An 18,162-nucleotide genomic window follows, 5' to 3' on the forward strand; every position below is an offset into this window, starting at 1 on the left:
ATGTTTATATCAAATATATATTACTTTTTCATAATATGTATGAGTTGAATCGGCTCATCTAACCGATAATAAAATTTGTGTGAGACGGTCTCACATGTCGTATTTTGTGAGATGTATCTCTATTTGGGTCATCTATGAAAAAATATTATTTTTTAAGCTAAGAGTATTAATTCATGAGACTGTCTTACAAGAGATTTATTCTATCTGTCGAGAGAAGAGGACATTCATATATTTCTAATATAACTGAAGGTATCGTGGTTCGAATCAGATGTATAACGGAATTAAGAATCATAACTTCCATGTTGATATATATAGATTAACTTGTAACGACTATTTTATAATTTTTATTTTACAACGATATTTGACAATGTATAACCATCGTTTTTTAGAACACTGCTATTTTACAATGATTATTTTATTAATGATATATTTTATTTTTTATTAAATATTTTCATGCTACTTTTAAATTTAATACTTAGTATATAATAATTTTCTCTACTTATAATTTTAGTTTTGTTTATGAAAACAATAATTTGATGAAAATATTATTACCCATAAAAAAATTAAATAAAAAAATCGTTAGTAAATTTTTTAGAAGAAATTATATACACCACTATTATGTGAAATCTTGATTTTGTTTATAAAAAAAATTGTGATAATAACCCTCCGTGATTATTCCGCTGACGAAATCACCCTTCTTGAATAAAGCAATGGATTCGGAAATCTTTTGGTTTGTTGTAGGTTGGTTCTTTGATCCATGACAGTATTACTTTTTATTGTGAATATCGATAGAATTGACTCATCTCACAGATAAAGATTCGTGATATCGTCTCACAAGATACATACTCTTAATTTTATGTATAGCATCATCGAAATAATTTAAATATGAAAAAATGTAATTGTAAGTGATAATAAGATATTTGGGTAGTGAATGAATATCTGATCATATGACGGTTATGTAGATGGTAAAGAAACTTGAGTACTCGATGCAGATGAATATAATAAAGAAGATGATGACGATAGATATAAATCTTACCTAAATCCGCCAAATTGTCATCCCTACTAATATAGCCTTTCCATAACCACAGGTATTGCTTCTTTTATTTGCATTTTTATATTCCAACATCCTAAAATAATTCTTCCATTTGCTCACAAGGATGTTAATTTAGTTCAAACTCATTGGAGAATCCGATAATCTTCCCAAATGAAGGAGAGTCAAATGGATTAATTGGACCCGATTAAGTAATAGAGTAGTCGGGTTCATGGATTTTCAAGTTCGAGGACGGAGGAGGGTCTGGTTGTTTCCTACTCATTTCCGATCCGAATATTCGATTAAATTATAATATATATGTATATTTGTGTATGTGTGTGTGTATTATATTCATATATATTTATTAATTTTGACATACTTTGGTTGAACAATGGTAGTTGGATGAAATGGAAAAAATTATCAATATAAACCTTAAGATATTTTTGTATGATAATATTGTCGAGATAAACTATTTATAATAATTTTTTTTTAATTCTTTCTGTGAAGTTTAATTTACTAATTTTTATATCTAATTTTTTCTTTCTTATTAATTTTGTAAATATCTATTGTCTAATTGAAAAATCTCAAGTAAACACAAATTATCTTGACATAAAATACAATACACAATAATGTGTACATAAATCCCATACAAACAAGTAAATCCCAGTTTACATTCATATAGACTATCTTCTTCTTCAAAAGAGCCTGAAAAGAGATGGCTTTCGAATAGTTGGTAAGAGCAGATAATGACTAGTGATACATACTTGGCACTTATTATATACATCAAATACTTCAACAAGGCTAATGGTTTCACAACTCAATCTGAGGTAGTATGAGCTGCACTCACAGTCGAAACCATCGACTCCACGCCGCACATATCATGACCCCTGCAGATTTTGTAATAACCATCCTCTCCCCAGTTGGCGCCCCACGAGTTCTTTATAATCCAGTAAGGCATGTCCTTGAAATGAATAGGAGCATAGCCTGCGGATCCGTATCCAACCAATACAACACCGTGATCTATCCTCTTGGTGCAAATGTATGGGCATGAGACTCCCTTCATGTACGTCTGCATCCAAGCTGCATTGATTCCCACTGCAGCACAGAACAGATATGAGATTGGGTTTTCAGAGATTAGATACCATAATACAAAATTTATGATAAAAGAATAAGACATTTTTCTCACCAGGCTCTCAAAATTTTGTAGTTTGAATACCATGAAGTTAAACGATTATCGACTTAGATTAATATGATTGCCTTCCAACCAGTGATGAATTGAATGCATTTTCTCTGAGGTCTTCATCCGTCGTATATCAGATCATTATTCTAGCGAATTATTCATTGTGTGCGTGACTGACATTGTTACGTTTAAGACTTCGACCTAACTCATCCCCAAAAAACTAGCTCAAAGGAAGATAATTGTTCAAGTCCATATATACAACTCCCAATGAGTTTATCTAATCGATGTGGGAGAACTAACACATTCTCGAATAAACAACTGAAACGTGAAGTTTACAAGTCACCCAACTATCGGCAGTCCAATACATGTCAGTGAGTTTATGCTATGATACTATGTAAACATTAACACTTAAACCTAGCTCAACCCAAAAGGTATATGCAACTGGGACAATTAACAGGCATGTTACACATGGAGCTAAAAGGGCTTTTTCTTTTTATTTGAGAGGTCAGCTTTCATTATTCAGCCCATTGTTATATCCATCCTCATCCTAGTTGACTATCAAAACCACACACCACACAGGCTAAGTTTCGTTTCATTTCCAGGCACATAATTTCTTGAAAAATAGTGGATTCTACTATAGCAAATGTCGAACAAAGTAAAATCAAAAGTAACTATTGAGTTTTTGGAGAAGAAGTTATGGGGTTACCTGCAAGAGGGCCATGTTTCACCAGATTGGCAGCAATTTGATCATCATCTGTCGAGACCACACTGAAGTTCGACACAGACGCAACAATCTTGTTCGTGTTAAGTTTGCAGACACCATCTCTTCCGGTGTATGGATAGTCTTTCTCCGTTTGAAGCCCGCCAACCTTGAGAGTGTACTCAAAGGCGTTGTTCATAAATCCACCATTACACCCTTCATCACAACCGTCAGATTTCTCTTCTGGATCACACTAGGTAAATACAACCACAAAAAAGCAGCAATTAGTCGAGATCAAATGGCGGAAGGCAAGAAGAGAACAATACAAACCTCATGATCACAATCCACTAGCTGCTGCTCGCTGAGGCTGATGAGCTCTCCTGTCTCCAGAAAGTTTGCTCCTTCCAACGCCCCCACCGCGCTGAACGACCAGCACGACCCACATGATCCCTAATGGAATACCATCACCCAAAGCTTTCATCACATGCCCATTAATGGAAATCAAATATCTTGAATTCTTCCTCCTTTTCGTTTCTATAATTTCAGCGATTTAATTGTGTGTGTACCCAAAACTTTCTAAACTAGTCTTGTTAGATGATGTAAATTGACGTAGATCCATCATAATCGCGGATCTAAACTCTGATAACATGATAAAATTGCGACTTTAACCTATCTCATCACAACAAACTAGCTCAGATAAAAATCAGCCTAAGTGGATCAATCAATATATATGAGAAAGTAAAGACCTGATCTTTAACGGCGGTAACGGCGCCTTTATCTCGCCAGTCAAAGTCCTTCGGAAGATCATCGGTAGGTAGCACCGCTGCCTTGTTCGCATCCGCCGGAAGCTTCAGCCGCTTCTTGTTCAGCCCCAAGTAGCTCTTCTCGAACTCTTCCACTGTCAAGTCGGAGAATTTCGTGACGCCGTGGACGGCGGTGGGGTCCAGAAGCTGGTGGCGCTTGGCGCGGCGGAGATTAGCCTTGAACACGGAGAATCTGTAGTCATGCTCCTCTTGGCTGACGTACGACTTCCCGTACTTGGATTTGAACAGAGAGAAGTGGTGCTCGGCGTGCAGCAGCCTGTCTACGGCCTCCGCGCCATCGGAAACCACCTGGCGGATCAAAGGGTCGTCCGAGACGACGGGCACGGCGGCGGCTAGCGCGCAGGATAGGACAGCAAGAGCAAGCAGTAGAGGAAGGGCGGCCATTGGGAGATATTTGTTTTGGTATTATTGGTCTGACTTTATAGTGGTGGATGGGTGAGGGGAGATGGCTTCTCGGATGATGCCACGTGGCATGCTGTTTGGTCGATTCCGTATGCATATAATTCACCAGTAAATTTTCTTATCTTTTAATATATAGATTATTCCATATCTTTTCGAGAGTTTCAAGAATTTTTATCTATGATTTATCGATATTTACAATAAAAAATATGTAAAAATTTATATGAGATGATCTTATGAGTCGTATTTATGAGACGAATATCTTATTTGGATCATCCATGAAAAAATATTATTTTTGAGTGAGTCTCATGTGAGATCGTCTCACGGATAGTAATCTGTGAGACGGGTCAACCGTACTCATATTCACAATAAAAAGTAACACTCTTAACATAGAAAAGTAATATCCTTTTCATGGATGACTCAAATAAGAAATCCGTCTCATAAATACGACCCGTGAAACCGTCTCACACAAGTTTTTACCATTATTTTTTATGCTAAGAGTATTACTTTTTATTGTGAATATAGGTAGAGTTGACCCGTCTCACAGATTTTGATCCGTGAGACGGTCTCACATGAGACCCACTCTAAAAAGTAATTTTTTTCGCATAAAAAATAATATTTTTTCAGGATAATCCAAGAAGAGATATGGTTCACAAAAGACGACTCATAAGACTGTCTCAACACAATTTTTATTTATCTATATATATATATCTATATATAGATATATATATATATATATATATAATATATAGATACAATTCATTTTTCTTTTTTCTTTTCCTTTTTTTGTATTTTATATATATATATATATATATATATATATATATTATATATATATACTTCATTTTTCTTTTCTTTTTTTGTATTTTTTAACAAATTTGATACATATTTTATACATAAAATAGAACGTACATATTTGGTATTTTCAAATATATTATATTCCATTTGAAGAAAATATAATATATATTTTTAGAATAAATTTAATATTATCGGACAGGGAGACATGTTGAGTAAATTTTAAAATAATATTTTTATTTGGGCATTTTATTATAAAATAATTCTACAATAATTTTTATACTTGAGCAGTTAACAACATATGGTGATAGATATGCTAAAATAAATTAATGTTAAGGATTTCAAACGAATATTTTCATATTTGAATGCCATAATTTCGTTTCTTAAGAAAGTTTAATGTAGCATTGAATTGAAAATTTAATAATTTCGACTTTTGACTTTGTGCTCGAAAAGTTAAAAAAACTAATGTCATTCGTTCGTTATACTAGCAATCGATCACACACACGTTATATGTCACACAATTTTATTTTATAACATTTTTTTTATAAATTACATAGAAAGAATTAATTTTCATAAATAGAAAATATATATATGTATATATATAACTAAATAAAATTTATTATAAGTAATTATAAAACAAAATCAATTGTAAAAAAATGTTGGTAAAATGTGAGATTGTGCTTGAAGCAAAATATACATTGATTTTAAAATATTAAATAGGTTGAAAATAAAGAGTTTGAATTAACGAATTTTGAAAATAAGAGTTGCAAATATTGAAAATTAGTCTATGATGATGTATGTAATGATGTATTTATATTTGGATTATTTCTAAAGAAATTCTAGAAATAAGGTCTCTCAATTTGTGAAGAATAACACAATTGAGTTGAGCAAATCTTATAAAAGTACTGTGTAGTTTAATATATTTTATGAGTTTGAGATTTTTATTTTTTACCGTAAATTTTTATTTTAAAAAATATTATTTATTGTTATCTATTAAAACGTCACATGAAAATAATGTTCAAATGTTAGAAAAAATTAAATAATAAATAAATAATTTTCAATGACACTTCACGAATGACGTCTTCTCTTGCTTTCACTTTCACTTTCACTTCCACTTCCACTTTTTCTTCTACTATATAATAATACGTGGTGATTTAGCAATCATATACAAATAAAATAATAAATAATATGTATTTCTTCGGTGGTATCAATCATATATGATTATTATATTTGTAAAATGATATAATATTTGATGTCACAAATAATCGAGTTGAGTATGAGATCTGTTTTATAAAATTGATTAATTATAATATCTCATAATTTTTTGTGTGTTTTTTATATGAAAAAATGATTAATCTAGTGATTTTTTAATAATTAATCTAGCAATTTTTTCCCAATAATTTTAAAAATGTTTTTTTTTTAATATGAAAAATGAATTTTAAAACGTCAAAAGTTTATTATATTAATAGGCTTTGATTCAGAAATAATTTGTCTCAAATTAATGGCATAAATAGGTCAAAAAAAATGGCCACAGCAATGACTTAACATGCATGTTTTGATGGAAATATCAATAACACCAAAATTGAAATTTGAATCATTGTACCACAAACTTTGTTCATTTAACTTTGATATAAACGAAAACTTACAAATCTCAATAAATAATCATTCTTTCTATTTCGAATTTATTAGATGATGGATATGTCTGGTGTAAAATTTAAAATGTGATAACGTAACTTAACTGCATGCGAATCTAGAGAAAATGAAAAATGACTAATTAAATAGTTTTAATTGCATGAATTAAATATAGTGTGTATGCTTACATGTTTAAAATGCATTTTTCTACATGAATGCATAAAACTGTATTTTAAATCTTATTCGATATGCGATCGAGGAACAGAAATTGGGGGTCATATGAGAGAAAATATTTTTATTAAATAATTATTTTTAATTGTTTAATATATGATGTATGTTGTGTGGCATTTTCGAAAATGAGTGTTTTGAGGTGATTTTATATGTCGATTCGTATTTTTAAATGGTATTCGATTTTCCACGAAAATAGTAACTTTTCGAGAACTCACCTAACATTTTCACAAACTTTCCTTAGCAAAATATTTTAAATATTTATTAAATGAGTTAATAAACATATTATACTAGGTTAATAGGCCTAAGCTTTCGGCATTAGTTTTAATTAATAAATAAGCCAAAACCCTCCCCAAAACCCATCATACACCACACGCCCCAACCCCTCAACACACAAGGACTCTTCCATCAGCACTCAACCACACAAATCACACGATTTGAGGGTGAAACTCATGCAATTTTGAGGGAAAAATAGCATAGGGCCTTCTCCTCGCCGACGTTCTCACATCGCCAAGCCGTTTTTCATGCATAATAAACGCAAAGACACGCATTAATCATCTTTTTTCTCATCCATCACACCATATTATATGTTTAATATATGTGTGCATGAAAAATAGGTTACCCTTTGGTTTATTTTCGTTTTTATGCCATGGTTTGCCTAAAACTCATGTTTTTATGTTCTAAAACTTGTGTTAATGATGCACAAAGGGGCTGTCATCATAGAGCAATGGGATGGGACGAGTTTAAGAGAGTTTAAGGGCCTAGACAAGCTGACACGAAGGCTGGACATGAAGGAGGAAGGGGTTGCTCGAAAATAGAACTCTTGTGGGACAAGGACTATTCGGCTAGGACACTTTGAGAGCCACAGTGGTTAGCTGAAGTTTCCCACATCGATATACTAGGTCTAATTTGTTTCTTGTTTAATAGTCCTTGGGATCCTATAATTCTTTGAGTTTTGCTGGAGCCATTCGGTACATTACCTTCGAAATTGGTGCGGCACTAGGTATGAAATTATTTTCAAACTCCATTTCTCGGTCAGGAATTGCACCGGAAAATCCTCAGGAAAAAAATCCGAGAATTCTTGAATTACCAGAATCTTTTCTAATCTAGGTGTAATTTTTTCCTTTACCTAGTTTATCATTGCAAGGTAAATTTCTTCACCATTTTTCACGGCCTTCCATGTCTGATATGCAGATAAGATAGATTTTTTTTCACTGGATTTGTTATGATAAAGATTTCTTCTTAGTTTGGAGTCCAGAGTCAAATTATTTCCTTGACAATCCACCATGACATGATTCTTAACTAACCAATACATTCCAAGGATGACATCAAATTTCACCACATTCAGCTCAATCAGTTCCACCCCTCTAAGTTTGTATCATGATGGACATCTGCAAGGTTCCGTGCACCTTATGTGTTTTCCATTCGTATTCTTTTCTTATCAGAATTGCCTACATGTAATGGTTTGTCCAATGTACGTGTTTTCATATTATTTCAACTTTTAACTTTTATCAAGCTTCTAGTATCATGAAGGATAACACCCTAGTCAATAACACATTAACATCGATTTTCTGATTCTCATGATAACTGACAACAACGTCATCTGCATTGTCCGACTCATTTTGGCTTTTTAGGGTAGCACCAAATTGAAACAGTCTCTTTTATCCGTTTTTCAGGCACACCACAATCTGAGATAAAGATTTTTATCTCTCATATGGCCTCCGATAACTTAATATGGTATGCTACTCACGGGAAAATTTAGGGTCGCTCCCAGCACGGGTCACTAATCCAGACGCGGGTTTTGAAGTTACCCTGAGCCTGAAATAACAAAGAAGATCGTTAAGAGGGGGCCAGGAGGGTGTCCTAGCGTAGCCCCTCCAACGCTCAAGTCAGTGACTGAGGATATATGGGGGGAGCAGCTAAGGGTGCTGCTGAAAACAATATAGTGAATATCTAATCATACGCTCAAACCTGGTATTTATAGGAGAATATCTGGGCTTCTGATGGGCCCTTCACCTGTGGGCCTCAGATATGGGCCGGGAGTTTGGGCCAGATCTTGATGGGCTCATCCCTGGGGTATCATCAGTCTCCTCCTCCCAAGTCGAACTGAATCGTAGGTTCAAAGTTCGATTAGTTGTGTTGTCCTTGGTTTATTGACGATGAGGACGTACCGTACTAGAAAAATCTATTTCGTTTGCCGTTGACGAACGATGTTTGCCACTGACGGGGATTGACCTGCCCGGTCAGGTCGTGGGGGTGTGGGGGCAACGCCCCCATAATTTTTTCAAAAATAAGCACTCGCAAGGGTGAGGCCGTGCATTTTTCCTGCCGTTCTCCTGTCTCCCAAGATTTGGAAACAAATCAAATCGCAATCTGATTCTGAAAGGAAAGATTTGGTCCTTGGCTTATAAATAGGACTCCTTCCATACTTCATTATTACTATTCCCCCTCAGAATTCCCCTCCCCTCGCCGAGTGCCCTGCCGTGCAAGCTCGCCCCAGCCACGCGTCCCTGTCGAGCGCCGTGCCTCGCCCCAGCCGAGCGCCCCTGCCAGCTCGCCGCGAGCCCACCACACGCTCGCCCGAGCCCCTCCGCACGCTCGCCCAGCCGAGCGCGCCAGCTCGCCGCGTGCCCACAACACGCTCGCCCGATCCCCTCCGCACGCTCGCCCAATCGAGCGCGCCAGCTCGCCGTGCGCTCGCCCCCCTCGCGCCTAGCCGCACGCTCGCCCGCAGCAGCTCGCCCCCGCCCAGCCGCACGCTCGCCCGAGCCCCTCCGGACGCTCGACCCTGCCGAGCGCCACGCCGCGCGCTCACAGCACGCTCGCCCCTGCCGAGCGCCACGCTCGCCCCCTCGCGCACGCTCGCCCCCGCGCGCCCAGCCGCACGCTCGCCCGAGCCCCTCCGGACGCTCGCCCAGCCGAGCGTGCCAGCTCGCCGCGCGCTCACAGCACGCTCGCCCCTGTCGAGCGCCACGCTCGCCCATCGCGCACGCTCGCCCCCGCGCGCCCAGCCGCACGCTCGCCCGCAGCAGCTCGCCCCTACCCCCAGCTCGCCCCCGCGCGCCCAGCCGCACGCTCGCCCGCTTGCTCTTGCGGTCTTATCTTTTGAGCACTTTTTTCCTCGTCCCATCCGGGTCAGTTCTCTCCTCTTGCTGTTTGATTATCCTTAGCACTTATGTCTTCTTCCGATTCCGATTCTGAGTCTGATTCTTCGAGTGGTTCTGAGAGGTTTAGCGAGTCTATCGAGTCCAGCAGGTTTAGCAAGTCTAGCGAGTCTAGCCAGAGTAAGATTTCCCTAGCCGATCCTGATTTTACCATCGATCCTCCTGAGGAGGAAGTCACCACTCATAGTCGTCCGGGTAAGGAAGTTCGTCACGTGACCCAACAGATGAACATATCTAACGCAGACAACTTGTGGTATGGTCATCTGTCATCCCACATCCCTTCCGGTAGCGAGACAAAACTCAGAACTTTATGGCACATTCCTTCCTCCCACGAGATTATCATTCCTAGCCCCGAGGACCGGCCCTATCTAGCCCCTAAGGGCTATTATACCTTCTTTCAGCATCACTTTGATGCAGGTCTCCGTTTCCCTTTGTGTGATTTCTTCCAAGAATTAAGCAAGTACTACCAGGTGCATTTAGGTTTACTCACGCCTAATGCTTTCCGTTTAATAAGTTGCTTCGCCGTGTTATTCAGGGCCTTAGATCTCCCTTTAAGTTGCACCACCTTCTCTTACTTCTTAGTTCTGTCTAGATCAAAAGATGGACCTTTTTATGTAACCTCCCGGTCTAGCCACAAACTTTTCGATGGGGCTCCCAGTCATGTGAAGGACTGGAAAAAATACTTTTTCTTCGTACAGCCACCCGAGGAATTGACTTGCTCTACCGATTGGTGCCCTGCTTTCACTAAACCAAAATTTTCCAAGAGTTATAAGAAAGATACAGAGTATCTGAAGATAATGAGTGTACTAGGAGATCGATGCTTTAACATTCCCAAACTTCTATCTGAAGATCTTCTGTGTCACGCCGGGATAAGTCCCGCGGAAATTAAGCTAAAGGAGAATGCTGGTAGATACTCTCATTTTTTCATACTTCTTGTTTTTTATTTTGTTTATTATGTTACTTGATAAAATTCTTATTCGGTTCCTTGTCTCTGCTTGCAGGTACTAGAGTCATGAACGCTCTATTTCTCCGTGAGCTTTCCAAGAAGAAGGCCGAGGGTTCCTCATCAGCACCCCAGAAGTCACTTATTCCGGCAGTCACGATGGGCACAAAGGGAGACTGTTCTGCTACTGAGAAAAAAAAACATATTCTTGCTCTACTACTGCGAAGAGGCCTGCTAGCTCCCCTACTGCCGCGAAGAAGAAGAAGACAGGCTCCTCCTCCTCCGCCCCAAAGCGAGCCTCCTCTCCCCCTCTCCGTGCCAAGTCTCCTCGTCCGTCTGGCAAGCAAAATGCATCCACTGATCCTAGCCCATCAGTCCCGCATTCTGGTAAGCGCAAGATTTCTGAGATCTCAGTCGTGTCGGTCTCTTCTCCAGAAGGGTCAGGGTCGGATGAGGAGCCTCCCCCTGCATCAGGGGTACATCCTCTATACACACCAGATACAGCCATTGTGGGGCGGGGTCCTACTCAGCTGGCTCAAAAGATAATGTATCAGCTTCCTTCCGAAGCGGATGCGGCGTTCATTAATTCACTGAGGTGGTCTGACCTCACTCGTCGGACATGCAGCAGCATCACTGAGGTATATTTCTCTTTCTACTCTCTAGATTAATGTCCAATACATGTATGATTTCCTTGTCATCTTTTCACTCTTGTCTATTTACCCAGGGCATGATGTACATAGGGGAGTTGGTGGAGCGTGCCAACACCACTCGATCTACTGCCTGCCAAGACTTGCGCGAGGGCATGGCTCTTCGTGAACAGCTTCAAGCTACTATTGATGAGATGAAAGCGTCACATGCTAAGGAGCTTTCGGAGTCCCAAGCTCGAGGTGACGAGCTTCTGAAGGAAAAACAAGAGTTTCTGAAAGAGAAACACGAGCTCCAGCGACTGACAGAGGACCAAGCTAAAGAGATCCAGAAGTTAAAGACAGATTTAAAGAATTCGCAGGCTGAGCTCGAAGATGCCAAGGTGCGACACGTTGCAGAAGCTTCCTCCTTCAAAGAGGAATTTCTCAAATCCGAAGAATTTGTCGAGATCTGTGGCCCGAAAGCTTTTCACTACCTGGGGGTGGGTTTCGAGGGTGCAGTCGGCCTTTTCCATGCTCAGGGCTATCCTCCACCAGGCGCCCCTACTGACTTTATCGACTTTGAGGGCTTCATATCGAGTCTCCCCCCCGATTCCTAGATTGAGCTCCTTTATTTATGTTATTTTCTGCATTGTTTTATTTTCCATAGGATTATGCGACTTTTGGGACGTTTACATTTGGCTATTTCCTTTTGCGCACTTTTGACATGTACGAACTCGTTTTATTTATGCAACCTTGAGTATTTTGCATTTGAATTTACTGCTTCTCACGAGTTTGTCTCTGATACTATTAACTTGTTAGGGAAAATAAAATCATCAGCCTCTAACTCCTCTGCTAGGTCATACCTTAGCAGGAAAATAAAAATCAACCACCTTCCCCTTCTAACTCCTCTGCTAGGCGACACCTTAGCAGGAAAATAGAAATTCATCATCTCCACCTTCTAACTCCTCTGCTAGGTGACACCTTAGCAGGAAAATAAAAATCAACACCATCATCCTCTAACTCCTCTACTAGGTCATACCTTAGCAGGAAAATAAAAATCAACAACATCACCCTCTAACTCCTCTGCTAGGCGACACCTTAGCAGGAAAATAAAAATCAACACCTTCACCCTCGAACTCCTCCTGCTAGGTCATACCTTAGCAGGAAAATAAAAATCAACCACCTTCCCTTCTAACTCCTCTGCTAGGCGACACCTTAGCAGGAAAATAGAAATCAACAACATCACTCTCTAACTCCTCTGCTATGTGACACCTTAGCAGGAAGATAAAAATCAACAACATCACCCTCTAACTCCTCTGCTAGGCGACACCTTAGCAGGAAAATAAAAATCAACACCTTCACCCTCTAACTCCTCTGCTAGGTCATACCTTAGCAGGAAAATAAAAATCATAACCTTCACCCTCTAACTCCTCTGCTAGGTCATACCTTAGCAGGAAAATAGAAATTCACCATCTCCACCCTCTAACTCCTCTGCTAGGTCATACCTTAGCAGGAAAATAAAATTTCTCTCCGCCCAAAATCTCTGCTCCTCTACTAGGCGATGCCTTAGTAGGAAAATAAAATTTCTCTCCGCCCCAACTCTGCTTCTCTACTAGGCGATGCCTTAGTAGGAAAATAAAATTTTTCTCCTCGCCCCAACTCTGCTCCTCTACTAGGCGATGCCTTAGTAGGAAAATAAAATTTCTCTCCGCCCCAACTCTGCTTCTCTACTAGGCGATGCCTTAGTAGGAAAATAAAATTTTTCTCTTCGCCCCAACTCTGCTCCTCTACTAGGCGATGCCTTATTAGGAAAATAAAATTTCTCTCCGCCCCAACTCTGCTCCTCTACTAGGCGATGCCTTAGTAGGAAAATAAAAATCAACACCATCATAATATACCAACATTCATAAATTCGAAAAGAAGAACTTGATTTTATTGAGTTCCAATGAATTACATAAGAAAGTTCAGAAAGTAAAATACATCGACGACAGAATTAAGAATAATACTTTCTAAGGTGATAAGCATTCCAAGGCCTCTTCAAAGCTTTGCCTTGCGCATTTTCTAAGTAATAGGCTCCAGAGCTTAGCCTCTCGATCACTTTGAAGGGACCCTCCCACTTTGGGTACCAATTTTCCCCTCTGCTCTTCTGGCACCTTCCTCAGGACCAAATCACCCACCTGAAAGTTTCTTTGCACGACTCTCCGATTATAAGACTGTGCAATGCGGTTCTTATAAGCTTCCACTTGAATGCTGGCAGCCTCCCTCTTTCCTTCCAAAAGATCAAGGTCAGTAGCGCGTCTCGCTCCATTGTCATCGTCATAAAACATCACCCTTGCCGATTCCAACCCGATCTCAGCCGGGAGCACTGCTTCATTACCGTAGACCAAACTGAAAGGAGTTTCTTTGGTTCCCTCTCTCGGAGTGGTTCGGTATGCCCATAAGACACTTGGTAGCTCCTCCACCCAATTGCCTTTGGCTCTGCCCAGTCGAACTTTCAGACCCTGTACCAGCGTCCGATTAGTCACCTCCACCTGGCCATTACTCTGCGGGTAAGCTACAGAGGTAAAGACTTGTTGGATCTTCATCTCCTTACACCAAGCTTCGATTTTGGCCCCTTGGAACTGTCTCCCATTATCGGATATCAGCCTCCTAGGTACCCGTACCTGCATACTATACTCTTCCACAAGAATTTCAGGACGTCGTTCTCAGTGATTCTGGCCAAAGGCTCTGCTTCCACCCACTTTGAAAAATAATCAACTGCTACCATTAGGAATTTTTTCTGAGCAGGAGCTATAGGAAACGGTCCCACGATATCCATTCCCCACTGGTCAAAGGGACAGGCGGCCGTGACAGCCTTCATCATTGCGGCCGGCCGGTGACTCAACCGCGCATGACGTTGACAACTATCACAAGACATTACCAACTCTTGTGCATCATGCAGCACTGAGGGCCAAGAATAACCGGCGAGGAGCACTTTCCTTGCCAATGCATAAGCTCCCAAATGATTTCCACAACACCCCTCATGAACTTCTCGAAGCACATAATCAGCCTCTTGGTAACTCAAACACCGAAGGAGCGGTCCTGCAAAAGATGTTCTAAATAACACGTCCCCAACCATTACATAGCGTGCACATTTTGTCTTCAACTTACGAGCCTCTCTGGGGTCAGCAGGAAGTTTTCCTTCCTTCAAGTAATCAAGTATAGCGGTTCTCCAATCTTCCTCCTCCTGTTCAACTGCGGGCGAACTTGTTTGAGGTGTGAGTTCGATTTGAAATACCACATCTCTAGTCTTCCAACTTCCCATTGTTCCAGCCATTTTGGCTAGAGCGTCCGCCTTTTCATTTTCTTTCCTGGGGATCTGTTCAAATGTAATCTCCGTGAATTTCTCTCTAACTCTGTCCACTTCTCGAGCATACTCAATAAGTTTCTCATCTTTCACATCATACATCCCCTTCATCTGTTGTGCTACCAACTGCGAGTCAGAAAAAATAAGTACTCGGGTAGCTCCCACATTTCTGGCTGCTCGAAGTCCGGCCAACACAGCCTCATACTCTGCCTCATTATTGGAGGCTCGAAAGTCCAACCTTACAGCCAACTTCACTTCCTCCCCGGCCGGCGAAATCAATACTACCCCCACCCCACTTCCATCCTTAGAAGATGAACCATCAACATACACTTTCCAAGGGTCTTCATTTTCAAGATGCACGGTCTCAGCCAAAAAATCGGCTAAGGCTTGTGCTTTAATGGATGTTCTTGGCTCATACTGAATGTCATACTCTCCTAGCTCAGTAGTCCACTTGATCAAACGGCCAGACATATCCGAATGAGTTAGGATTCTGCCCAATGGACTGTTAGTGAGCACCACAATCGGATGAGATAAGAAGTAAGGCCTCAAGCGTCTGGCTGTCATCACCAATGCCAAAGCCAATTTTTCCAACCCTGAATACCTGATTTCTGCCCCTTTGAGTGCATGCGAAACGTAGTAAACCGGCTGCTGAACTGATCCTTCTGACTTGACCAGGACCGAGCTCACAGCTCCTTCAGTGGCAGATAAATATACCCACAAAGGCTCGCCTGCTGCCGGTTTGGCCAGGACAGGAAGCTCAGCAAGATACTCCTTCAACTCGGTAAAAGCCTTCTCGCAATCCGGACCCCATTCAAATTTTTTCGCTTTGCGCAAGGTCCGGAAGAATGGTAAACTTCTGTGAGCGGACCTCGAGATAAAACGTGCCAGAGCAGCAATCCTTCCTGTCAACTGTTGAACATCTTTGGGTCCCCGAGGAGAGACCATATCTTGGATAGCTTGGACTTTCTCGGGGTTGGCCTCGATCCCTCGTTCTGTCACCATATAACCCAAAAACTTTCCACTCCTCACCCCGAAGATACACTTCTGAGGATTCAACTTCAGCCCGTAGGATTTGAGGGTTGCAAAGGTTTCCACCAAATCAGGTACAAGCTGGGATGAGTCTTTTGATTTTACCATGATGTCGTCCACATACACTTCGACATTCCTCCCTACCTGTTCAGAAAAGACTCTATCCATCAATCGCTGATACGTGGCTCCGGCATTTTTGAGTCCAAAGGGCATAACCACGTAGCAGAAAGTTCCTTCAGAGGTTATGAAACTCACTTTATCCTGATCCTCCACAGCCAAGGGAATTTGATGATATCCCTGATAAGCATCCAACATACACAAATATTGATGTCCCGCTGTGGAGTCCACCAACTGATCTATCCGAGGTAGAGGATAACAATCTTTAGGGCATGCCTTATTGAGGTCTCTGAAATCCACACACATCCTCCATTTCCCTGAACTCTTCGGAACAAGAACGACATTCGAGAGCCAAGTAGGAAACTGCACCTCTCGAATGTGCCCAGCATTGAGCAACTCCCTCACTTCTTTTTTTATAACTACAATCTTTCTCAGGCCCGAAATGTCTCTTCTTCTGCTTTACGGGACGAGAGTTCGGTAAGATGTTCAATCGGTGCTCTGCTACATCTGGGCTCGTCCCTGTGAGCTCTTGCGCTGACCAAGCGAATCCGCTGAGATTAGCTTGTAAACAAATAATGAGTTCCTTCCTTACTTTTGGGTCAAGATCAGGGACTATTCTGAGAGTCTTCTCATCGGGCCCCAATGTCACAATCTCCGGCTTTTCATCCATCACCTCATGAACTTCCCCCACTACCACAGGCAACCCGCTTCGCCCTCTTCTAATCATATTGACCTCCACACGAGCCCTCTTCCCCTCTTCTTTCACTATTCCTTCATAACATCTTTGTGCAACTTTCTGGTCTCCACACAAGACTCCCACCTCCTTTCCCACAGGAAATTTCAACTTCTGATGATACGTGGAAGCTACGGCTGTGAAATCCTTTAAGGCTGGCCGCCCCAGGATTCCATTATACGATGAGGGGGTATCCACCACGGTAAATGTTATCATCTTTGTTACCCGCCAAGAGTCACGTCCTAAAGATAGGGGAAGAGTAATCTGACCCAGCGGCGGAATGGCATGGCCCGCAAACCCATATAGAGGAGTGGAGACTGGATCAAACTCGAATCCTTCAACTTTCATCTGATCCATCGTGCTCTTAAACAATATATTTACAGAGCTCCCATTATCAATGAAGATCCTTGCCACATCGTAGTTGGCAATGGTGGCCGTCACCACCAAGGCATCGTTATGAGGGGCCACGATGCCTCGAAGGTCCTCCGGCCCGAAGCTGATAACAGGATCTTGGGGTAAGTCTGCAACCCTGGATATTTCAAAATTCTCCAACCTTCTTCCGTGCGCTTTCCGGGCTCGCCCAGAGTCTCCATCAGTAGCACCCCCCGAGATCATGTGAATCATTCCCTCGTGGGGTGGTTATCTTCGTCTGCTCTTCTCCTCGGCTCGACAGGTCCCCGAGGAGCATCCTGACCCTGCCCTTCTCTTCTCGGCTCTCCTACCCTCCGGTTGATCCAAGGAGGACCTCGACCCCGTCTAGGAGATGTGCGAGGTTTTGGTCGGTCCCCGGATGAGGATCCCTCTCTTCTGTCCACTGGAGGCATCCTAACTCCGCCTTCCGCTCTCTGCGACTTCTCCCACCTTCCCTCTGACTCCCTCATCTCCATCACTTTATCACGATTCCTATTAAGAGGAACATGTGACGAGAATGGTCCTCTATTTCTATTTCTGTCCTCCTCTCTTTCCCCCGCACCCCTCTTCCTTCCCCCTTTCTCCGCTCCCTCAGCTCTGCTTCCTCCGGGCCGATTCTCCATCCTTCTGTACCGTTGAGCATCCTCCAGGTTTACATACTTCTCAGCTCGAGCCAACAGATCATCGTAGCTCGACGGAGGCTTCTTGACCAACGACTTAAAAAACTCCCCTCCTCTCAGGCCTTGGGTGAAAGCACTTATCATGATGTCCGGGGTAGCCGCTGGTATCTCCAACGCCGCATTGTTAAAACACTGGACAAATTCTCGCAAAGTCTCGGCCTCTTGCTGTTTCATCACGAACAAGCTCAAATAATTTTTCTGATGTCGCTTACTACTGGCAAATCTGTGCAAGAAAGCGACTGAAAAGTCCTCAAAGGAACGTATGGAGTTAGGCTGCAAGGTGTTAAACCACTGCTGGGCTGACCTAACCAACTGTGCCCAAGAA

General features: G+C 41.4%; 3 protein-coding genes across 3 annotated transcripts; 1 reads left to right on the top strand and 2 right to left on the bottom strand.

Moving 5' to 3' along the window:
* Nucleotides 1-1,619: 1,619 nt before the first annotated feature.
* On the bottom strand, nt 1,620-4,137 carry LOC140819960 (cysteine protease RD19A-like). Its single transcript, XM_073180244.1, has 4 exons — nt 3,657-4,137; nt 3,241-3,360; nt 2,917-3,163; nt 1,620-2,125 (listed from the first exon to the last, which is right to left on the bottom strand). Exons 1-4 carry the CDS (start codon nt 4,116-4,118, stop codon nt 1,848-1,850), a joined length of 1,107 nt encoding a protein of 368 aa, XP_073036345.1. The 5' UTR covers nt 4,119-4,137; the 3' UTR covers nt 1,620-1,847.
* A 7,020-nt stretch (nt 4,138-11,157) lies between these two features.
* Nucleotides 11,158-13,028, top strand: LOC140820016 (uncharacterized). Its single transcript, XM_073180314.1, has 2 exons — nt 11,158-11,533; nt 11,620-13,028. Exons 1-2 carry the CDS (start codon nt 11,441-11,443, stop codon nt 12,136-12,138), a joined length of 612 nt encoding a protein of 203 aa, XP_073036415.1. The 5' UTR covers nt 11,158-11,440; the 3' UTR covers nt 12,139-13,028.
* A 502-nt stretch (nt 13,029-13,530) lies between these two features.
* Nucleotides 13,531-14,106, bottom strand: LOC140819056 (uncharacterized). Its single transcript, XM_073179069.1, has one exon. The coding sequence runs from the start codon at nt 14,104-14,106 to the stop codon at nt 13,531-13,533; it is 576 nt and encodes a 191-aa protein (XP_073035170.1).
* Between the last annotated feature and the right edge of the window lie 4,056 nt (nt 14,107-18,162).

Source organism: Primulina eburnea, chromosome 18 (assembly GCF_022965805.1).
Source record: "Primulina eburnea isolate SZY01 chromosome 18, ASM2296580v1, whole genome shotgun sequence".
Taxonomy (NCBI): Eukaryota; Viridiplantae; Streptophyta; class Magnoliopsida; order Lamiales; family Gesneriaceae; genus Primulina; species Primulina eburnea.